The sequence below is a fragment of the Peromyscus leucopus genome, chromosome 23 (genome assembly GCF_004664715.2).
Source record: "Peromyscus leucopus breed LL Stock chromosome 23, UCI_PerLeu_2.1, whole genome shotgun sequence".
NCBI lineage: Eukaryota > Metazoa > Chordata > Mammalia > Rodentia > Cricetidae > Peromyscus > Peromyscus leucopus.
The window spans coordinates 40,115,376-40,138,615 of record NC_051082.1 but is presented as its reverse complement, the minus strand read 5'-3'; the positions used below and the strand labels follow the sequence as shown (position 1 = coordinate 40,138,615).

Sequence of the window (23,240 nt, the reverse complement as noted above, 5' to 3'; positions counted from 1 at the left end):
GCAGCCAGGGCTGCACCAGAGGGAGGTGCGGCAGGAAGGGCTGCTGGTGATCAACCCAATCAACCTGGGCTTCACTCACCAGCTCCAGGTGTCTCTCCTTGAACTCTCCTGTGGACAGGGAGCTCATTACCTGCATATCCCCTCCTGGCCATCGCTGCCTTTGTTACACATGGCTCCACTCCCTGCCCACTTTCATCCCACAAAGAGGGATCCTGATGATAATTGCAGAGTTCTAAGCCCTAACTCCAGTCTCTCATTCTTGGCAGAAGCCTCAGGAGTGACTAATTCCTAGCATGTGTCAGGCATCCTAGGGGGGAAATTCCCAAATTCTTGTTTGTTTCATTGTGAGATGTACTCTGACTCTGTAGCCCTGGCTGAACCGGAACTCACTCTATAGACCAGGCTGGTCTTGAACTCACAGAGATCTGCCTGCCTCTGCCTCCTTAATGCTGGGCCCTGTCTTTTTTGTTTTGTTTGTTTGTTTTGTTTTGTTTTGTTTTGTTTTTTCAAGAAAGGGTCTCTCTATAGCTCTGGCTGTTCTAGAACTCACTATGTAGACCAGGCTGGCCTCATACTCACAGAAATCTGCCTGCTTCTGCCTCCCAAGTGCTGGCCCCTGACTTTTCTAAGCAATAGGTCCCCTGACTCAGGCTGAGCTGTCCCCTGACTCTGTCCTCCTGTCTGTCCACAGGAAGCTGTTTATCATGCCACCATCCAGCATTTAGTGGAGGGCGTCATCTCTGGATACAATGCGACAGTTTTTGCCTATGGCCCCTCAGGTACTGGTTTTGGCATTGTTTCCAGGAGGGTATGGGCATGGTGCCCCCAGAGGTCCCTACCCCTTTCTAGAGATTAAAGTCTCAGGTAGACCAGGCTGACCTTAAACTCACTATGTAGCCAAGGATGATCTTGAACTCCCAATCTTCCTGCCTCTATCTCCCAATTCTGGGATTATAAGTGTGTCACCATGCCTGGTTTATGCCATACCGGAGATGGAATCCAGGGTTATATGTATTCTAGGTAAGTACTCTACCAACTGAGTCACATCCCCAGCCCTCCCATATACATATATACATACACACACACACACATATATATATATATGCATACACACATATACATACACACACACACACACACACACACACACACACACACACATATTTGGATTGAACCCAGGGCCTCATGCATCCTAGGCTAGTACTCCAGCACTGAGCCTCATTACAGGCACCAGGGACTTTGCCATCCACACCTCTGAGAGGTGAGAATGTTCCCTCCTCACAGAAAGGAGTCAGGAAATGAGATAGTTGTCCCAGAGCACATAGCCATTGGGGTGGAACTTTCCCAAAACTAATGCTACCTTCAACCCCAGCCTGTGTTTTTCTGCTCAGGAGGACCATGAATTTCTTCTCTGAGGTTATGAATAACGCTCAATCAGTGTTTGCAAACAGGTAGCATAGACCTGCATAAGGCAGGAAGCTCACAAGTTCTAGGCCATCCTGGCTATATAATGAGACCTTGTTTCAAATGAATTAGAAAAGGAGAGGAAAAAGAAAGGGCCAAGCTATAGCAAAAATATAGTAATAAGTGCTTGGCTGGTCCAGGATCTACAGAATGAAGCCAGTTCTCTTCTCCAGGGTGAGGACTAGAACCCTGTCTGTGTAGGTGGGAACCTGGCTACTTCATTCATTCATCCATCAGTGATGTGCCAGGTTTAAGGGGAAGGACAACACCATGCTGTCCTTCTTGGAGGAGTTGGGGAGGGACCAGTGATGTCCCCTTCTAGAGAACACCCCCTGAAACCATGCAGGGTATCAGGCTTCTCACTGCACAGCACATTTGAGCCCTGCCCTCCTGCAGGTGCTGGGAAGACCCACACCATGCTGGGCATGGACGCGGAGCCTGGCATCTACTTGCAGACCCTCACTGACCTCTTCCAGGCCATCGAGGAGACCCAGGACAACATGGAATATAGTGTGTCTATGTCTTACCTGGAGGTGAGCCAGCTCTCCTGCCTCAGTTGGATCAACTGCAGAATGGGTTCAATACTGACTACCTGTGTAGAATTCATCCTCAGGGTGTGAGCTCTCCAGCAGCTCAGGCTTCCAATCAGTTCTTTTAAAAATATTTTAGGGGGCTGGAGAGATGGCTCAGCAGGTAGGAGCATCGGCTGCTTTTCCAGAGGACTTGGGTTCAGTTCCCAGCACCCACATGGCAGCTCGCAACTGTCTGTAACTCCAGTTCTAGGTGATCCAACATCCTCTTCTGCCCTCTCAGGGCATTGCACGCAAGTGTTGCTCAGATGTAGATGCTGGCAAAACACCCAAACTAATAAAATAATTAAAAAATAATTTAAGCTAGACATAGTGATGCATGCCTTTAATGTCAGCACTGAGGAGGCAGAGACAGGAGGATCTCTGAGTTTGAGGCCCGTCTGATCCACAGAGTGAGTTCCAGGACAGCTAGGACTATATAGAGAAACCCTGTCTCAAAAAAAAAAAAAAAAAAAAAAAAAAAATCTTTTTAAAATTTATTTTATGTTCATGGGTGTGTTTTGCCCTGTATGTGTGTCTATATACCACTTGCTTTCCTGGTAGCCACAGAGGCAAAAAGGGATGTCAGATTCTCTGGAACCAGAGTGACAGATGGTTGAAATCTACTATGTGCGTTCTGGGACTTGAACACTAGTCCTCTGCAAGAGCAGCCTGTGCTCTCAAGCCCTGAGCCATTTCTCCAACCTGTCTTTATGATTCTTTGCTGCTTTGTTCCAACCTTTCTGTTCTGCTCCAGATTTATAACGAAGTCATCCGTGACCTCCTGAATCCATCTTCTGGGTTTCTGGAGCTGAGAGAAGATTCTAGAGGCAGCATCCAAATTGCAGGCATCACAGAAGTATCCACCTCAAATGCTCAAGAGGTGAGGGTCACAGCCCAGCCCATAAAGTTCTCCTTGTTCAAGTTTGCTGAGCAGTGACCAGCAGGCTGGTCCAAGCTGAGCTGTTTCCAAGCATCTGGACTTGATCTGAGATTTCAGATCTCTGCAATCAGTTATGCCTCCTTGCTGGTGCTCCAGGCAGACATCACCTATGGATCCTGTCAGCAAGTTTTCCTGCACCAGCTCCCCTTTTCTCCCTCCCTCCCCTCCTATTCCCCCCTCCCCCGCTTCCCTTCTCCCTGTCTTTGTTTCTTTTTTTTTAAAGACAGGGTCTTTCTATGTAGTTCTGGCTGGCCTGGAACTTGCTATTAGACCAGGCTGGCCCACCTGCCTCTGCCCTCTTTTTTTTTTTTTTTTTTTTTTTTTGGTTTTTCGAGACAGGGTTTCTCCATGTAGCTTTGTGCCTTTGCCTTTCCTGGATCTCACTCCGTAGACCAGGCTGGCCTTGAACTCACAGAGACCCGCCTGCCTCTACCTCAGTTTGTACAGCAATCCCTTTACTAACAGGGCCATCTCTTTAACCCTGGATTTTGTTTTTGAGACAAGATTTCACACTGTAGCCTATAGCCTGGGATTCACTATGTAGCCCAGGCTGGGCTTGCACTTACAGCAATCCTCCTGCCTCAGCCTCTCAAATGTTAGGATGACAGATATGAACTACCGTGGTCTGAATGACAGTGAGCATCTCAGCTTCCCCTGCTCTTGCTCCATACACTGCAGTCCTAGCCCTGGTCCCTACACAGCAGGGGCTCAGCAGAGGGTGGCTGTTCCAGGTCTGTAGCTGTTTGTGTGGTAGAGGGGTTCCCTCCCATTGCCAACCCCAACAGCTCTGCAGCTGCCTGGAGTTGGGACTTGAAAAGGTCAGGGCTGCTCTAGGCTCTGTGGAGAAGGGGTGAGTTGGGCAGGGATGTGGCTCAGTTGGTGTAGTGCTTGCCTAGCATGCATGAATGTGTGGGTTCCATCCCCAGTACTGTATCAACTGGGCATGGAGGCACACATTTGCAATCCCAGCATTCAGAAGTTGGAGGCAGGAGAATTAGAAATTCAAGGTCATCCCTAGTTACATAGTGAGTTTGTGTTAACCTAGATGATATGTCTTAGTTGGGGTTTCTATTGCTGTGATGAAACACCATGACCAAAAGACAAGTTGGAAAGGTAAGGGTTTATTTGACCTATGGTTCCATATCACTGTTTATCATTGAAGGAAGTCAGGACTGGAACTCTTAACAGGGCAGGAACCTGATGCAGATTCTAGGGAAGGGTTCTGCTTGTTGGCTTGCTCTTCATGGCATGCTCAGCCTGCTTTTTTTCCCCCCTTGGTTTTTCAAGACAGGGTTTCTCTGTGCAGTTTTGGTGCCTGTCCTGGATCTTGCTATGTAGACCAAGCTGGCCTCAAACTAGCAAAGATCCACCTGGCTCTGCCTCCCGAGTGCTGGGATTAAAGGCGTGCGCCACCACCGCCCAGCTTATTTTATGGAAGCATTTTCTTAGATATTTTCAGATAGTGCTAGCTTATGTCAAGTTGACATAAGACTAGCCACCACAGTAAGACTTTTGTCTTAAAAAAAAAAAAAAGGAAAAAAACAGATAGGTAATCCATTAGTGATGTCTGTACTGGTAGAGAAAGGGCAGATTGGGTGCACATCAAGAATCTTCAATTCTACTAGTTGATTTAGCTAACTAATCACTTCATGCTACAAACCAGAAATTGCTGCTATAAGAGTCCCAGCCCCAGAGCCACCCTTTCCCTTTTTCTTGGGTCTTTCTAGAGTGACTATGTGGCCACTCAGGTCTATGACTTGCCTTTTTCTCCCTCTGCCCTCAGATCATGCAGCTACTAACCAAAGGCAACCGGCAGCGTACCCAAGAGCCCACAGCTACCAACAAGACTTCATCCCGCTCCCATGCTGTACTGCAGGTCACTGTGCACCAGAAAAGCCGAGGTGGCGACCTGGCAGAGGAAGTGCGCCTCGGGAGGCTCTTCATGGTGGACCTGGCAGGCGCAGAGCGTGCAGCCCAGGTACTGCCCCTCTGAGGTGCACCCACTTTCAGATGTCATGACTGTCTTTCAACTTTCGGTCTGACCTTACCTGTCCTTGTTTAGATGGGCTTTGGTACCCAGAACAGTGTTGGGCCCAGAAGAGGTGGCTGAGTCTTAGGTAATGAATCCTGCAAGCATTTAGTAAGGAAGGAGCCAATGCTTCTAGAGGGTTTCCCCTGTGGCAGGCAGCTCATCCTGCACCTACTGAAGGTGTCCCATTTGCTGCGTGGGCTCATCTTGGGCCTGGGAAGCTCCACATGTTGGGGTGACACATGTAATCAGCAGTATCCAGGGAGGCCTGTGCTTTCACAGCCTACAGAGCCTGTGGCAGGAATCTTAGCCATGTTGAGCCCAGACATGTCCTGAGGAGTTGGATTAGAGTGCAAGGAAAAGCATTTGGAGTTCTGCACTATGGGCAGATAGGTAGGTGCACAGGGACCATGGAAGAAAAGGCTGTGTTGCCACAGCCCCTTTCCAGCTTGTGGATCCCTTGGTTTTGCCCCTGTGCTTCCTGGATGCTACCCTGTGGCCCAGGCATTCCTTCAGGCCAGGGACCCAGCTCAGGGCTGGGCTAGGAGTTGATTTAGGCCTTTGCAGGCCCAGTGTTACCAGCAGGCGGCATTTCCCTGACCCTCCAGTACACACACCAGGCATTGATGCTTGTAATCCCCGTAGCCATAACCCTCCCTGGCCAAGTTCAAGCGTGGCACTGTCCCTGCTTCACCATACAGACTTGGAGGCGGCCACAGTGGTGCATGCCTGTCGTCCCAGCGCTTGAGAGGCTGAGGGAGGGGACCATGAGTTTCAGGCTAGCCTGGATGATAGAGCAAGACTCTGTCTGAAAACAGAAAGAAGGGGCTGGGATGTACCTCAGTTGGTGGAGTGCTTGCCTAGTACGCATGAAGCCCCAGGTTCCATCTTCAGCACTGTGTAAAATATGTCTGGTCATGCATGTAGATAACCCCAGCACATGGCAGTAAGTAGGTATGTAATCCAGAGGTGGACGCAGGAGAATCAGAAGTTTAAGGCCATCCTCCACTGCATAGTGAGTTCAAGGCCGACAACATTCAATCCAGTCTGTATGTCTATGCACCACTTGTATATGAGTACTGTGAAGGCCAGAAGAGGGTGTGTGATTCTCTGGAGCTAGAGTGACAGGTGGTTGTGAGTCACCCTGTGGCTGCTGGGCTCAGCTGTGTTTGCTGGCTTCTGCACACATCTTCAGCCCCTCATTTAGCTCATGCCATTGAACACTCACGATGGCCGGCTGCCTGCAGGTGTCCAGACGCATGGCCCACAGGGACAGGTGTGACTTCCCAGAGCTTGCGTCCTATGGGGCAGCAGATGAAACAGCCCTGATCATGTGTGTGTGTGTGCTTTAGAGTCTGTGCTTTAGAGGAAATGAGTAGGGCTGTGTTGGAAAGATCAGGTGCTGGGGCCGTGGACTCTAAGAGAGTCAGCAGGGGACCTGTGGGTTATAGGGTAAGGATTGGAGGTGGGGTACTTCCTAGGCAAACCCCACTCACTTGCATTTTGTTATAAGCAGTGTTGTCTAGGCTCCGTCTGTTGATTTCAGTTATCTTTCCTATGTCAATCAGCTCTATAGCTCCTGAGAATAGATGCTTAATACTCTACTAGTGATGTTCTGTCAAGGGGTCTCCAGTCCTTCGGACTTATGACCCTCAGTACCAGAGCAGGCAGGGCCCTTCCCCATCCCCCTGGACTTGGCTCCCCTCCCTGGGAATGGGGAAGGGAAGATGCCAGTAGGAAGGGACTCAGTCCATGTTCAGCCTGGCCTCTCTGCTCAGACTCAGAACCGAGGCAAGAGAATGAAGGAGGGCGCACACATCAACCGCTCCCTGCTGGCCCTGGGCAACTGCATCAATGCACTCAGCGAGAAGGGCGGCAGCCGCGCTCAGTACGTGAACTTCCGCGACAGCAAGCTCACGCGCCTGCTGAAGGTAGGTGGGGGTGGGAAGGGCCACCACAGCGGACAGTGCCTTCCAGGAATCAACTGCCAGCCCTGAAGACGTCACTCTGTACAAGTCTGAGTATGTGGCCACTGCCTGACCTCCCATCACCCTCCTGAGTGTGGTCTATTCTCGCTCACATGCCCCTAGTAATAGGGAGCTCACTGCTTCCCAAGGCACCAATCCCATCATGGGTAGCTGTAACCTGTGAAAACTTTTCTTTATATTGAGCTTGATGCTGCCTAGTAAAATAAATAAGCAAGCAGTAAATAAATGTCCCCACATTCTGCCCTCTTGGTCTAACCTGCTCTCATCAAAGCAGCAGTGGGATGAGGGTGCCTGGAGTAGGCACCACTTACCTCGTGAATCTCCTCCTCGGGCACTAGCCTCACTCTGGTCCCAGCACCAGCTGCCTTTTTCCAGACCTCTGATGGTCCTAGGGGAGGGCTGGGGCCACTGGTGAGGCGGGGATCCCATGGCTCCCATCAACCCAATTCTGTGGTTCTCACTGAGCAGGATGCCCTGGGAGGCAACAGCCGCACAGTGATGATTGCTCACATCAGCCCAGCCAGCACAAGTTTTGAGGAGTCAAGAACCACACTGCTCTATGCCTATAGGGCAAAGAATATCAAGACAAGGGTAAGTGAGTGGGAAGGATGGCTGACTTCAGTACCTAGACCCACATTTAAAAAAAGCCAGAGCCAGGCAGTGGTGGTGCACGCCTTTAATCCCAGCACTCGGGAGGCAGAGCCAGGTGGATCTCTGTGAGTTTGAGGCCAGCCTGGGCTACAGAGCAAGATCCAGGACAGGCACCAAAACTACACAGAGAACCCCTGTCTCAAAACTGCCCTTCCCCCAAAAAAGCCAGATGTGGCAACATGCATCTATGATTCTTGTGCTAGAAAGGACACAGACAGATCTCTGTGGCTGGCCTAGCCTCTTTGTCAAGCTCCAGGCCATCACCTCAAAAGAATAAGGTGAGCTGGGCATCATACTGCAGGCCTTTAAAGTCAGCATTTGGGAGGCAAGTGTATCACTGTGAGTTCAAGGCCAGCCTGATCTACATTAGGAAGACTCAGGCCAGCCAGGGATACACGGTGAAACTCAAAATTAATTAACTAATTAAAATTTAAAAACAAGGCGGATGGAGCCTGAAGAAGGACACCTGAAGTTGATTTCTGACCTGTACACACATGAGCACATACATGTACACCCACATGAACATGGATCCCCCCAACACTCACACACACACGCAATCTGTGGTAGCAATAGTTACTGGTGGGGAGATTTCTAAAAAAAAAAAAAAAAAAAAAAAAAAAAAATCCTGATGGATTATTTGAAATTTTTTATTATGGCAAAATATACATGGAACAAATATTTTCATTTCAGTTTTTTGAGACAGGGTTTTTCTCTGTAACCCTGGCTGTCCTGGAACTTGTTCTATAGACCAGGTTGCCCTCGAACTCAGACTGCCTCTGCCTCCCAAGTGTTGGGATTAAAGGTGTGCACCGCGGCCGCCAGGCTTCATTTAGTAATTTCTTTATCCCATGTTTATTTGGTGTGCGTATATATGTTTGTCCTGGCAAGCGTATGGCTGTCAGAGGACAACTTGTGGGAGTCAGCTCTTCTTCCACCATGTAGGTTCTGGGCTGACAGCCTTGGTGGCCATCAGCTTTACCAACTGAATCAACCCTATGGCCACCCAAATCTCAGCTTTAATCACTGTGAGTCCGCGGCATGGTAGCCTTGGTGTAGTCACCCTGTGGTGCTACCAGAACTATTGTCTCCCTTTAGAACTTACACACCTCACCAAACCTCAGCTCAGTCTCCATTAAATGTGCTCCATTCAAGACTCCCAGCCCCTCCCCAGGCCCCGGCTCTCCCACTCTGCTTTTCCAGAATCTGACTGCTCAGGAGGCTGCATGGAAACCAGTCACGTAGGAGTCTTCTTCTGTGTCTGACTGAATGCACTGAGCCCAGGGTTCTCAACGCTCCTCTGTGCTGTGGCCGGTCGTCAAGAGACCCTTTCCTCTTCTGAGGATGAACAGCACTGACATGTGTCCAACCTGCCCGGCCACGGGCCACACACATCCCAGCACGGGGCCCAACACATTCATAGACAGCATGATGTAGCCATGACGTTGGGTCCCCCCATCCCTGTGTTCTCATTCCATTCCTGCTGCAGGTGGTAAGATACCCAGACACAAGCAATCCCAAAATGAGAAATGACTCTTAACTCCAATTCACCACGGGGGAGAATCAAGACAAAGAGAGGAGCTAATGCTTGCTTGCTTATGCTCTGCTCCATTCTCATGTAGTTCAGGACTATCCCCCTCCCCACATACGTAGGGAATGGTGCTGCCCATGTGGGTATCATCAATTCACTTTTAAGATAATCCCCCTCAGACATGCACATAACCCAGCCCAATGTAGATAATTCCTCCTTGAGTCTCTCTTCCCAGGGTGATTGCAAGTTGTGTCCAGTTGACAAAGCCAATCACCACACCCACCATGTCATCTCTCAAGCCTGCCCTTCAGGACACTTCTCACCATGCCTGACTTTAGGCACTTGTCCTCACCATCAGGTCAAGCGCAATCTGCTGAACGTCTCCTACCGCATTGCACAGTACACTGACGTCATCTCTGACCTGCGCAGGGAAATTGAGCACCTCAAGTCAAAGATTGAGAAGCAGGATAAAGAGAAGAAAAGTGACCCCAACGTCCTGGATATACAAGGTAGTGCCAAGTGCAGGCCTGTGTCTCCAGCGAGCCCTGATGGCTCAGTACCCTCTCCCTGCTGATGCTCTGTGCCCAACATCCAGGTTTCATGGGCCCATTGCTTCTCCTGGCCCAAGTGCCAGGCCGTGGCCATTCTGATTATTTACACTCACAGTGACCAACTGATCCTGTCAAGGGCTATTGTTCTTGCTTCCCTGGGAGCCTCAGGCTGGTTCTAGTTTCTAGCCTACAAGATATGAGGACTAGACTATTTTATGGGTTTTTGTTTTGTTTTGTTTTGTTTTGTTTTTGAGACAGGGTCTTATTGTGTAGCTCTGGCTGTCCTAGAACTTACTCTGTAGACCAGGCTGGCCTTGAACTCACAGTGATCTGCCTGCTTCCATATCCCAAGTGCTGGGATTAAAGGCATGCACCACTGTATCTGGCTTGTGTTTGTTTGTTTGTTTGTTTTTAATTTCATTTTCTTTCTATTTTGGTGTGTGTGTGTGTGTGTGTATGCACACCTGTATGCTTCTGAATGTGGAGGTCAAAGGTCAGTGTTAAGTATCTTCCTCACTCTCTACCTTTTTTAGTTTAGGGAGAAAACTATTATAGATTCTTAGGTAGGGGCTTGAGATTTAGGCAGGGTGGTTAGCCCATGTGACTGACATTCAGCTGCCTGGCAAATGAGGGAGGGGACCTTTCAAGAAATAATAAGGAAGCCAGAGCACCAGAAAAGGCATCTCAGGCTGTGACCAGTCTCGGAAAGAAAAGACAGAAGGAGAGAAAGAAGAGCAGTCAGACCTCACTGAGTCAAGACTCAGAACAGCAGGCGGGCCCAGCAGAACCTCAGAGTGCCTCATAGCGACTGCCTTCTTTTAATTTTGCTTTTAGTTTTTGAGACAAGGTCTCTCTATGTAGCCTTGGCTGTCCTGGAACTCACTGTGTAGACCAGGCTAGCTTTGAATTCACAGAAATCCTTCTGCCTCTGCCTCCTGAGTGATAGAAATAAAGGAGTGTGCCCTGCCCTCTGAATCTGGCTTTTATTTTTAAATTGACTTTAAACTTTTTATTTATGTTATGTGTATGGGTGTTCTATCTGCACATATGTCTGTGCCCCACATGTATGCAGTGCCCAAGGAGGCCAGAAGAGGGTGTAGTTACAGATAGTTGCCAGCCACCACATGGGTGCTGGGAGTCAAACCTGGGTCCTCTGAAGAATAGCCCGTGCTCTTAAATGTTAAGACATCTCTCGGGCCCCGATACTAATTTTTGAGACAGGGTCTCTCTCTAGACTTGGGACTTAGAAATTAGGATATGCTGGCTGGCCAGTTGCCCAGAGACCCACTTATCTTTGCCTTTCCCGTGCTTCAGCACTAGGGTTATAAATGGGTGCTATCACACCTGGCTTTGGGGACTGAATTCAGGTTATAGAGAACTTGAGGCCAGCCAGGGAGACAAGTATCTCTCTCCCCCTCTCCCCCTCCCCCTCCCCTCCCCTCCCTCCTTCCTCTCTCCTCTCTCCTCTCCTCTCCTCTCCTCCTCTCCCCCTCTCTCTCTCTCTCTCTCTCTCCCTCTCTCAAAAAAAAAAAAGGAGGAAAGAAAGGAAGATAAGCCTGTAAAACTTGCAGAAACAGATTCTAAGGACGCCCGTGTGGAGCTGGGAGGTGACCCAGTCACTCCCTGCCATGCAGCATGAGGACCTGTTAGGATCCTCAGCACTCACAGAAAAGCCAGGAGCAGCAGGCTGGGGGGTGGCGCACACCTTTAATCCCAGCACTTGGGACGCAGAAGCAGGTGGATCTCTGGGAGTTAGAATACGGCCTAGCCTACGAGGTGAGTTCCAGGACAGCCAGGGCTGCTACCCAAAGAAACCCTGTCTCGAAAAACAGAACAAAACAAAAAGCCAAGCAGCACTGGGTGTCTCTAACCCCAGCACTGTGTAAGGGAAGGGTCTGGAGGATTCCTGGAGCTCGATGGCCATCTAGTCTAGCCAGTTGAGGAGCTACAGGATAAGTGAGAGACACTGTATCAAAGCATAAGGTAGGGAGAGACTCCAAAAGACACCCAACATTGACCTCTAGTCTGGCATGGGCACATGTGACTGCATGCATGCACACACAGACCCATGTCAACATGCACACAGCATATACACATATAACCCTTCACCCCCAAAGGACATATGTACCAAAGTCAAGTCCATTAGACATATGCACACATACCACACACAAGAGGTTTATAAAGATAAGTTTTGCTGTAATTTCCAGAGGACTTCTAAAATCAATTAAAAAAAAAAAAAAGCAAGCAGCCCAATGATTAAGAGGAGCAAGACATTTAATAGACAATTCACAGAAATTATTTTTGTTTTTATTTTAGTGTGTGTGTGTGTGTGTGTGTGTGTGTGTGTGTGTGTGTGTGTGTAGGTCAGAGGACACTTGCAGGAATTGGCTCACTTCTTCTACCATGTGGGTCCTGGGGATTGAACTTATGTTGTTAGGCTTGGCTGCAACTACCCTTACCCACTGAGCCATCTTGCCAGCCATATAGAGTTCTTAGCAGCAGTAAACATATTGAAAAGTCTCAAATACTTTAGGAAACAGGTGTACACTGAAATAGCTTTCACTTCTGGGCCAGCTAAAAAGTAAAGTGCTAGGGAATGTAAAATGTGTATCGAGTGGGTAATATATCAATTAGACAAAAATTAAGGTTTTTAAAGAGAAGTGAGACCATGATGTATACCCATCTGTCATACTTCCACCTATCCATCTATGTGCCACCCATCCACATGCTTTTTCTCTATCCATTCATCTACCCACCCATCTCCCCATCTATCCATCCACCCACCCATCTCCCCATCTATCCATCCACCCACCCATCTCCCTATCTATCCATCCACCTACCCATCTCCCCATCTCCCCATCTCCCACCCTTCTCCCCATCCATCTGTCCACCCAAATACAAGTTCATCCACTCACCCATCTCCCCATCTATCCATCCACCCACCCATCTCTCCATATATACATCCACCCTCATATATATCCCTCCATCTATTCATCTATCCACTCACACATCCCTTTATCCACCCACCTATCTCCCCATCCATCCATCCATCTGTCCACCCAAATACACATTCATCTACCCACCCATCCCTCATTCATTCATCCCTCTGCCCTCTTATCTATCCATCCATCTACACTTCCATGCATCCATTCGCCCACAAATCTATGCATCTATCTATCCATCCATCCATCCATCCATGCATACATACATTCATATACATATCTACTCAGCTACTCACCTACCTACTCATCCATCCATCCATCTACACATCCATTTTTCCACACCAAAAGCCATCATTTATCAATTTATGCACCATCAATTACCTACCCATTCATCCACCCACGCATCTACACATCCTCTCTCACACACACACACCCATCCTCCATCCATCCACACATGTCCATGGGCCATGGCTCATCTTAGTGAGTGAGCATGGAGTTCAGCCCAGCCAGCTCTCTCTCCGGCAGTCACCATCCCCCATGATGCAGAGGAGGACAGTCGTCTACAGATGAACAAGATCCGGGCACAGCTTATCGGGGCTTTCAAGGAGCAGATGGAGATGCGGCGCAGCCTGGTGGAGCTGGAGAATACCAACATTGAGCTGCACATAGACATGTCTCGCCACCTACTAACCATTGCAGAGTGAGTGCCCTGCTGTTGGGCATAGCACATCTCCTAAGGGAGGGGAGTCAAGAAACAGAGGGGGCCGCTGGTCGCTACCATCCACAGGTCCCCAAGAAAGCAGGCCCTGTCTCTGTTCCTCTCCTATTATGACCCTATTGGTAAGCTGGGCCAAGCGGGAGACACTTCTGGATCTCTTGGACCTCTTATGGCTGGGGTCCAGAGCCGACCCAGAGGGTCAGTAAATATTAAGTCTCTCTCCCATGGTCCACTTACCCATGTGCCCCTGATCTGAAGGCAGAGTGACCCTGTGCAGAGACTAGCTGGGATGCCCACTATCCACACCAGGCGTCTTGAGGCGAAAGGGACTCCAGTAATCGTTACACTGGGACAGTGAGTGTCCCTCCAATGCCCTGCGGAGACCTGGACACATGGCCACCCCCTCCGGGTGATTGCAGACAGCACCGTCACACTCAGACCCATTGCTTCTTCTCACTCTCTGCTCTTGCTTCACCCCACAACTCCCCCCATCTTCCCCTCCCCTCCCCTCCCCCCTTCCTCTGCCTCTCTCCTTCCCGTCACCCTCGTTGTTTGGAATAGGGTCTTGCTATAGAACTCAGGCTGACCTGGAACTTGTGACCTTCCTGCTTCCATCTCCCAGGTGCTGGAGTGACAACTGTAAGTCACCTCCCTTTGTCGTGGTCACCGCCATCATCGTCCTCACCTTCCTCCTCTCTGTTCAGTTACAAAAACCAAAAACCAATTCAGTCACGGTGTCTTGCCCCTGGCCAGGCATCTGCTTGCCGAGGCTTCCTCATTTTTCCTTCCTTTTCTGCTCTGTTTCCACGGGTCCTGTTTAGGCTCGATGTGTTACCCTTGCTGGCAGAGCCCAGCCACTGTCCTAGTGTCCCTGGTCACACAGCTGTCCCCTGAGGACAGCAAGGATCAGAGAGGCGTGTTTCCACAAGAGGGAGCCGTGGCTGGCTCTGTGGGTCAGGGGTGGATACACATGTGGATAAGATCATGGGGGAGACCCAATTGCTCTCCATTGTTTTCCCATGCCTGTGAGGAGACTAGCAGGCCTGGAGAGCTCTGGGTGCGAGGTGTAGAACCCTCAGCTCAGGCGCGACCGGCCCCTGATACTGTGTCCTGGCTGCAGCTGGGAGCGAGAGAAGACCCACCACCAAGCAAACACGGACAATGGTGAGAAGGAAGAGGAGCCCGCGGATGCTGACGGAGAGGAGGCTGAGGCTTCCGAGCCCCCGGAGGTGGCTCTGGCCAGAGAGGAGGTGAACCTGCTCTTGGCTGAACAGCGGAAAACGGCAGCCCTCAAGGTGAGGGAGAGGGATGTTCAGTCATGGGCATGGTGCTGATTGTCTGAGCCTGGCGACCCTTGAGAACACCTGGCCATCCCATGAGACACAGCTAGCCATGTGGTCCCAGTCACCCGAGTCTCAGACTCAGAGACACTGCCGAGGGCTGGGACGTAGCTCAGTTAGTAGAGGTTTGCTTAGCAAGCAAGCTAAGGGTTCCATCCCCAGCAACAAGCATGTAATCTAGCACTCAGGGAGTAGAGGCAGGAGGATCAGAAGACCAAGGTCATCCTTGGTCAGCCTTGATGCATGAGCATTGTCTTTGAAAAAAAAAACTAGGCAGTGGTGGTGCACGCCTTTAATCCCAGCACTTGGGAGGCAGAGGCAGGTGAATCTCCAAGTTGGAGGTCAACCTCGTCTACAAAGCAAGTTCCAGAACAGCCAGCAATACACAGAGAAACCTGTCTCAAAAAAAAAGAGCTTTTAAAAAATGAGCTGTTTGTGTAATAGCTGACTAGTGAGTACACTAGGTTTAGGAAAATTACAAATGTCTTGCTTGAGGAAGCTTTAAGGGAAGGCCAGTGATGCCAGAGCTGGGTGCCTTGTTAGCTAAATGCTGACAGGTGTGTCCTCAGAAAGCAGGCAAAGTGTCCAGTGAGGTCAGACTGTTAAAAGCAGGCATCGTCTAATTCTCTTAAAAGTTATGTGACCTTCATGTCACTACACCTGCCTGCTGTGGTGTAGGCTCTGCCCCCACACTTCAAATGAATGATTAGATTCTCCACAGCTTTTAAAAATGAGAAAGATGGAGGCCGTGAGCCTCAGGGGCACATTCAGATATCAACAAGTGATAGGATCTGCAGTGGAGAGTGTCAGTCAGGACCCTGCAGTGTGAGTGTCAGTCAGGAGCTCTGCAGTGTGAGTGTCAGTCAGGAGTCTGCAGTGTGAGTGTCAGTCAGGAGTCTGAGTGTCAGTCAGGGTCTGCAGTGTGAGTGTCAGTCAGGAGTCTGCAGTGTGAGTGTCAGTCAGGAGTCTGCAGTGTGAGTGTCAGTCAGGAGTCTGCAGTGTGAGTGTCAGTCAGGAGTCTGCAGTGTGAGTGTCAGTCAGGAGTCTGCAGTGTGAGTGTCAGTCAGGGGTCTGCAGTGTGAGGAGTGGGGTGGTGTGAGGTCAGGAGTCTGCAGTGTGAGTGTCAGTCAGGGGTCTGCAGTGTGAGTGTAGTCAGGGTGCAGTGGTCAGTCAGGAGTCTGCAGTGTGAGTGTCAGTCAGGAGTCTGCAGTGTGAGTGTCAGTCAGGGTCTGCAGTGTGAGTGTCAGTCAGGGGTCTGCAGTGTGAGTGTCAGTCAGGAGTCTGCAGTGTGAGTGTCAGTCAGGAGTCTGCAGTGTGAGTGTCAGTCAGGAGTCTGCAGTGTGAGTGTCAGTCAGGAGTCTGCAGTGTGAGTGTCAGTCAGGAGTCTGCAGTGGTGAGTCAGTCAGGAGTCTGCAGTGTGAGTGTCAGTCAGGAGTCTGCAGTGTGAGTGTCAGTCAGGAGTCTGCAGTGTGAGTGTCAGTCAGGAGTCCTGCAGTGTGAGTGTCAGTCAGGGAGTCTGCAGTGTGAGTGTCAGTCAGGAGTCTGCAGTGTGAGTGTCAGTCAGGAGTCTGCAGTGTGAGTGTCAGTCAGGAGTCTGCAGTGTGAGTGTCAGTCAGGAGTCTGCAGTGTGAGTGTCAGTCAGGGTCTGCAGTGTGAGTGTCAGTCAGGAGTCTGCAGTGTGAGTGTCAGGGGTGCAGGTGAGTGTCAGTCAGGGTCTGCAGTGGTGAGTGGTCAGTCAGGAGTCTGCAGTGTGAGTGTCAGTCAGGGAGTCTGCAGTGTGAGTGTGTCAGTCAGGAGTCTGCAGTGTGAGTGTCAGTCAGGAGTCTGCAGTGTGAGTGTCAGTCAGGAGTCTGCAGTGTGAGTGTCAGTCAGGAGTCTGCAGTGTGAGTGCAGTCAGGAGTGTGAGTGTCAGTCAGGAGTCTGCAGTGTGAGTGTCAGTCAGGAGTCTGCAGTGTGAGTGTCAGTCAGGTTGCAGTGTGTCAGTCAGGAGTCTGCAGGTGAGTGTCAGTCAGGAGTCTGCAGTGTGAGTGTCAGTCAGGAGTCTGCAGTGTGAGTGTCAGTCAGGAGTCTGCAGTGTGAGTGTCAGTCAGGAGTCTGCAGTGTGAGTGTCAGTCAGGAGTCTGCAGTGTGAGTGTCAGTCAGGAGTCTGCAGTGTGAGTGTCAGTCAGGAGTCTGCAGTGTGAGTGTCAGTCAGGAGTCTGCAGTGTGAGTGTCAGTCAGGAGTCTGCAGTGTGAGTGTCAGTCAGGAGTCTGCAGTGTGAGTGTCAGTCAGGAGTCTGCAGTGTGAGTGTCAGTCAGGAGTCTGCAGTGTGAGTGTCAGTCAGGAGTCTGCAGTGTGAGTGTCAGTCAGGAGTCTGCAGTGTGAGTGTCAGTCAGGAGTCTGCAGTGTGAGTGTCAGTCAGGAGTCTGCAGTGTGAGTGTCAGTCAGGAGTCTGCAGTGTGAGTGTCAGTCAGGAGTCTGCAGTGTGAGTGTCAGTCAGGAGTCTGCAGTGTGAGTGTCAGTCAGGAGTCTGCAGTGTGAGTGTCAGTCAGGAGTCTGCAGTGTGAGTGTCAGTCAGGAGTCTGCAGTGTGAGTGTCAGTCAGGAGTCTGCAGTGTGAGTGTCAGTCAGGAGTCTGCAGTGGTGTCAGTCAGGAGCCTGCAGTGTGAGTGTCAGTCAGGAGTCTGCAGTGTGAGTGTCAGTCAGGAGTCTGCAGTGTGAGTGTCAGTCAGGAGTCTGCAGTGTGAGTGTCAGTCAGGAGTCTGCAGTGTGAGTGTCAGTCAGGACCCTGCAGTGTGAGTGTCAGTCAGGAGTCTGCAGTGTGAGTGTCAGTCAGGAGTCTGCAGTGTGAGTGTCAGTCAGGAGTCTGCAGTGTGAGTGTCAGTCAGGAGTCTGCAGTGTGAGTGTCAGTCAGGAGTCTGCAGTGTGAGTGTCAGTCAGGAGTCTGCAGTGTGAGTGTCAGTCAGGAGTCTGCAGTGTGAGTGTCAGTCAGGAGTCTGCAGTGTGTCAGTCAGGAGTCTGCAGTGTGAGTGTCAGTCAGGAGTCTGCAGTGTGAGTGTCAGTCAGGAGTCTGCAGTGTGAGTGTCAGTCAGGAGTCTGCAGTGTGAGTGTCAGTCAGGAGTCTGCAGTGTGAGTGTCAGTCAGGAGTCTGCAGTGTGTCAGTCAGGAGTCTGCAGTGTGAGTGTCAGTCAGGAGTCTGCAGTGTGAGTGTCAGTCAGGAGTCTGCAGTGTGAGTGTCAGTCAGGAGTCTGCAGTGTGAGTGTCAGTCAGGAGTCTGCAGTGTGAGTGTCAGTCAGGAGTCTGCAGTGTGAGTGTCAGTCAGGAGTCTGCAGTGTGAGTGTCAGTCAGGAGTCTGCAGTGTGAGTGTCAGTCAGGAGTCTGCAGTGTGAGTGTCAGTCAGGAGTCTGCAGTGTGAGTGTCAGTCAGGACCCTGCAGTGTGAGTGTCAGTCAGGAGTCTGCAGTGTGAGTGTCAGTCAGGAGTCTGCAGTGTGAGTGTCAGTCAGGAGTCTGCAGTGTGAGTGTCAGTCAGGAGTCTGCAGTGTGTCAGTCAGGAGTCTGCAGTGTGAGTGTCAGTCAGGAGCCCTGCAGTGTGAGTGTCAGTCAGGAGTCTGCAGTGTGAGTGTCAGTCAGGAGTCTGCAGTGTGAGTGTCAGTCAGGAGTCTGCAGTGTGAGTGTCAGTCAGGAGTCTGCAGTGTGAGTCAGGGCTGCAGTGTGTCAGTCAGGAGTCTGCAGTGTGAGTGTCAGTCAGGAGTCTGCAGTGCAGGAGTCTGCAGTGTGAGTGTCAGTCAGGAGTCTGCAGTGTGAGTGTCAGTCAGGAGTCCTGCAGTGTGAGTGTCAGTCAGGAGTCTGCAGTGTGAGTGTCAGTCAGGGGTCTGCAGTGTGAGTGTCAGTCAGGAGTCTGCAGTGTGAGTGTCAGTCAGGAGTCTGCAGTGTGAGTGTCAGGGGGGGGTGCAGGAGTCTGCAGTGTGAGTGTCAGTCAGGGTCTGCAGTGTGAGGTCAGTCAGGGGTCTGCGGGGTGTCAGTCAGGAGCTGCAGTGTGAGTGTCAGTCAGGGGGGGGTGGCAGGTGGTGAGTGTCAGTCAGGAGTCTGCAGTGTGAGTGTCAGTCAGGAGTCTGCAGTGTGAGTGTCAGTCAGGAGTCTGCAGTGTGAGTGTCAGTCAGGAGTCTGCAGTGTGAGTGTCAGTCAGGAGTCTGCAGGGTGAGTGTCAGTCAGGAGCCTGCAGTGTGAGTGTCAGTCAGGAGTCTGCAGTGTGAGTGTCAGTCAGGAGTCTGCAGTGTGAGTGTCAGTCAGGAGTCTGCAGTGTGAGTGTCAGTCAGGGGTCTGCAGTGTGAGTGTCAGTCAGGAGTCTGCAGTGTGAGTGTCAGTCAGGAGGTCTGCAGTGTGAGTGTCAGTCAGGGGTCTGCAGTGTGAGTGTCAGTCAGGAGTCTGCAGGGTGAGTGTCAGTCAGGGGTCTGCAGTGTGAGTGTCAGTCAGTTCCCTGCAGGGGTGAGTATCAGTCCGGACCCTGCAGTGGTGAGGCTGTCAATCAATAAAAGAACAAATAAGCAAAAAGCAAGGTTTTAAGTGTCTAGCTTGAGGCCGGGCCCTGGAGCTTTAAGGAAAACGAAGAGTCCTGTGCCCTGAGCTAAGGTCTGAGGGGAAGAGACACTGGTATGACTTGTCAGCACAGCAACAGTCACCGGGACAGGTGCGATTGGGCAGATGTGGGGCTGGTTTTTTAGCTAAGGAGTTGGGGCAACTCAGGAGGGCTTCAGAAGAGTGTGGATGGAGTGAGGACAACAGAGGGGAGCCTGCTTGGGAAGGGGTTGGGAGGAAGGCAGTGAAATCAATCCCAGATCAGAAGGAAGGTGGCAGAACACATCTTCCACAGCTGTTATCTACCCGTCCCTTGGGGACCAAGGCTCTGGGCATGCAAGGCAGCCTGAGCCCCACGTGACTCTCTGGGGGCCATGTGGAGTCAGCTGAGTGGTGTGGTAGTTTCTTTGCTGAGTCACCGGAGCATGAAGGGATACACGTTGCTGGGCAGGTGTTTTATAGGAGTGGTCAGCATCTCCACCTAGTGCACACACACACGCACACGCACACATGCACACACGCACACACGCACGCACGCACGCACACGCACACATGCACACACGCACACGCGCACACACACACACGCACACACACAAACACACACACACTCGTGTGTACAGACACACACGGAAACAAGCGTATATCCACAGCTATGGACAGAAAGCTGGAGCCTTGCCTGGTGGGTGTGCAGAACTGGGCTACAGGCTATCTATCGGTGGGTCTCAGCTCATTTTCTACAGGGTGAGCAGTTCAGCAGGCCTGCAGTAGACAAGCTGGGCCTGAGCTCTCCCTGTGTCCCCCTGCATGCTGATGAAGAGAATCAGCTTTGTGACATGGGAAACCCTGGCGGCATGTCCCAGCATGAGGTGGGTGGTGTTGCTTCCTGGTCCTGAAAAGGCAGTTTGCCAGGAGGAGGGCTCTGCCACTCCACAGCACACATGGCCCCATGCAGAAGGGCTGGGGAGGTTCCGGAGATAAGAGAAGTGGCCAGGGAAGGTGCCCAAGAGCCCCACAGTGGTTTCTGCAGGAAGGAGCAGATGGGCTGGGTAGATAAGCTGGCATCTGAGGAGATATGAAGTGAACAGTTGCCCCCCGCCCGTGACTCGCTCAAGGGCTGGGAATGTGGCTCAGTTAGTCGGTAGAGCTCCAGTCTTGTCTGCACAGAGCCCCAGGTTCCACCCCAGCACTGCAGAAACCGGACTCCTAGGTGCACACCTGTAATCCTGGCACTCTGGAGGTGGGAGAATCAGGAGTTCAAGGTCAACCTCAGCTACATAGTGAGTTTGAGGCCAGCCTGGGCTATGTGACTTTGGCAAAAAAGAAGGGGAAGGGAGAGGAGGAGGAAGAGGAGAAAAAGCTACCCAAGTTTTGCTTGAGGAATGGAATGAGTTTAGTAAGGTTCCTCGGGGGGCAGTGTGCTGCTAGAATGGCCACATTTTCTGCAGTTGCCAGCACCCTGCCTAGCAAGCTCCCATAGTTTTCTTTAGAAAATATTTATTTTTTATATGTGTGTGGTGGTATATGCACATGAGGGCAGGTGTCTAAGGAGACCAGAAGAGGGCATCGGGTACCCTAGAGTTAGCGTTTCAGGTAGTTGTAAGTCACCCGGTATGGGTAATGGGTACAGAATTTACATCCTCTGCAAGAGCAGTATGTGCTCTTAACCGCTGAGCCGTCTCGCCATCTCCAAATCTCCTGCATTATATGGCTCTGAGACTACAGAATTCCTACACACTCAGGTCACACTTCAAGGGCACAGCCCATCATGGCGGGAAGGCATGGCGGCAGGAGCGCGAGGCAGCTGCTCACGTGGCATCCACAGTCAGAAAGCAGAGAGACGGATACTGGTGCTCAGCTCGCTTGCTCCTTCTTGTTGAGTCCAGGACCCCAGTCCAGGGAATGGTGTGTCCTATGTCTAAGGTGGGTTTTCTACCTCGAGTACCCTAATCAACATAATCCCTCGTTGGCATGGCCAGAGGCTACCTGGTTCACATCATCGTTCACATGTGTCTTCTAGGTAGTTCTAGGTCCCGTCAAACAGACCTCATCAGTATTAGCTCTCACGGTGGCTCATCGGTAGGGCTGATGGCCACGTGTCTCGTGAGGCCGACTAACTGGCGTCAGTGCTGGCCCTGAGCTGTCTGTCTCCCACAGGCAGGACTAGAGCAGCGCCTGGCCCATGCCAAGCAGAAGGCCTCACAGATGGAGAAGCTGCTGCCCAGGCAGGTGACCAGGGAGGAGCAGCGGGAGGTGCTGCAGCTGCTGTGCAGGGCGCACGAGCTGGAGGTGGAGAACACAGAGCTGCAGGCGGACAACCTGTGCCGCAGGAACCTGCTGGGCCAGAAGGACTTCGTGATCCAGCGCTATCACCAGCACCGGATGCTGTGCGAGCAGGTCATCCAGGGGCAGCGGCAGCTGATGAAGGGTGAGGCCAGCTCAGTGTGTGAGATCAACTGATAGCACGTTCTAGAAAGAGAATCCACAGGACGAGGGCCGGGGAGACGGCTCAGTCAGTAAGGTGTTTACGATACAAGTGTGGTGGGGAGTGTGGTGGCACATGCTTGTAATCCACTGATGGCCAGATGGGAATGGGGACAGGTGCGTCCCTGGAGCTGGCTGGCCGGCTGGCTTAGCCTACTTGGCAAAGTTCCAGGCTAATGGGAGACCTTGTCCTTAACAAAAGGTGAATGGTGGCCGAAGAATGACACCTGAGGTTGTCCTCTGACCTCTACATACATGCAGGCATTCACACACACACACACACACACACACACACACACACAAGATGGAAGGGCTCGGGAACATAGCTCATTGGTAGATGCTTACCTAAACAGCCGAAAGCCCTGAGTTTGATTCCCAGCACCACAGATAAACAAACGCTTTGTCTGAAAACACAGGACAGTGCCCAAGAGGGTAGCACAGACACTACCCTGCCACCATCCTGCTTACTGTGGCTGGCTCCCTGTACCCGCTCCATCCCTTCCACGCTCCCCACTGCCCCCTTTTTCCTTCATCTCTTGTTTCTTCTTCCCCAGGGTTACATTGCTTAATTTGGGCTGTCTTCAAACTCATAATTCTCCTACCTTAGCTACCCTAGTGTCCAGCCCCAGCTTTTTTGTTTATTTATTTTGAGATAGAGTCTCACGTGTAGCCCTGGCTGGCCTGGGGCTTGCTGTGTAGACCAGACTGCTTGAAAGTCACAGAGAACTGCCTGATTTTCTCCTGAGTGCCAGGATTAAAGGTGTGCACCACCATGCCCAGCCTTGTCTTCATTTTTTAAAACTATTTGATTTCTTTTACATGGTATGTTTATGTGTTATGTGTGTGTGTTTGTGTGTGCATATGTACATATGGGTGCATGTGTGGAGATCAGAGGCCAACATCCAGGTACCACCTTGGTTTTTGAGTCACAGTCTCATACTGAACCTGGAGCTCACTGAGTAGGCGAGCTTAGCTGGCCAACAAGCCCCAGGGGTCTTCCTGTCTGCCCATTGCTGGAGTTAAAGTCACACACCGCCATGTCGTACTCCTTTATGTGGATACTGTGGACCCAACTCAGGTGCTCGTGCTTGAGCAGCAAGCACATTGCCCCACAACCATCTTTCCAGCTCTTTCTTTCTCTCCGAGACTGGATCTCATTGTGTAACTCAGGCTGTCCACTAATACATAATCCTCCTGCCGCAGGTCTCTCTCAAGAGCGGGGACTCCGATCATTTTCCTGGCTCCGCGGTTTTCCTGTTTGGGATATTTCCTGTGAATTCAGTCATATGCTGTATGGTCTTTGGTGTCTGATTTCTTTTACTTAGCATAACATTTCTTGGACTCATTCATGTTGTAGCAGACACCATAATGTCGTTCTTTTCATAGCTGAGTCATGTCCACCACATGGAGCCCGTGTCTAGAAGCTCATCTGTGGGTGGTGTCCCATTTATGGCTATTATGAACAACACTTCGGAGAACAT

General features: G+C 51.1%; 1 protein-coding gene across 1 annotated transcript in view; it reads left to right on the top strand.

Moving 5' to 3' along the window:
* Window positions 1-23,240, top strand: part of LOC114705490 (kinesin-like protein KIF19) — a 54,912-nt gene that overhangs the window by 14,423 nt on the left and 17,249 nt on the right. Inside the window, exons 4-13 of the mRNA XM_037198441.1 lie at window positions 692-779; window positions 1,861-1,997; window positions 2,791-2,916; window positions 4,760-4,954; window positions 6,784-6,936; window positions 7,462-7,584; window positions 9,531-9,681; window positions 13,191-13,365; window positions 14,504-14,678; window positions 21,433-21,703. Coding sequence (XP_037054336.1) covers window positions 692-779; window positions 1,861-1,997; window positions 2,791-2,916; window positions 4,760-4,954; window positions 6,784-6,936; window positions 7,462-7,584; window positions 9,531-9,681; window positions 13,191-13,365; window positions 14,504-14,678; window positions 21,433-21,703 — 1,594 coding nt within the window. The remainder of the gene's footprint in view (window positions 1-691; window positions 780-1,860; window positions 1,998-2,790; window positions 2,917-4,759; window positions 4,955-6,783; window positions 6,937-7,461; window positions 7,585-9,530; window positions 9,682-13,190; window positions 13,366-14,503; window positions 14,679-21,432; window positions 21,704-23,240) is intronic.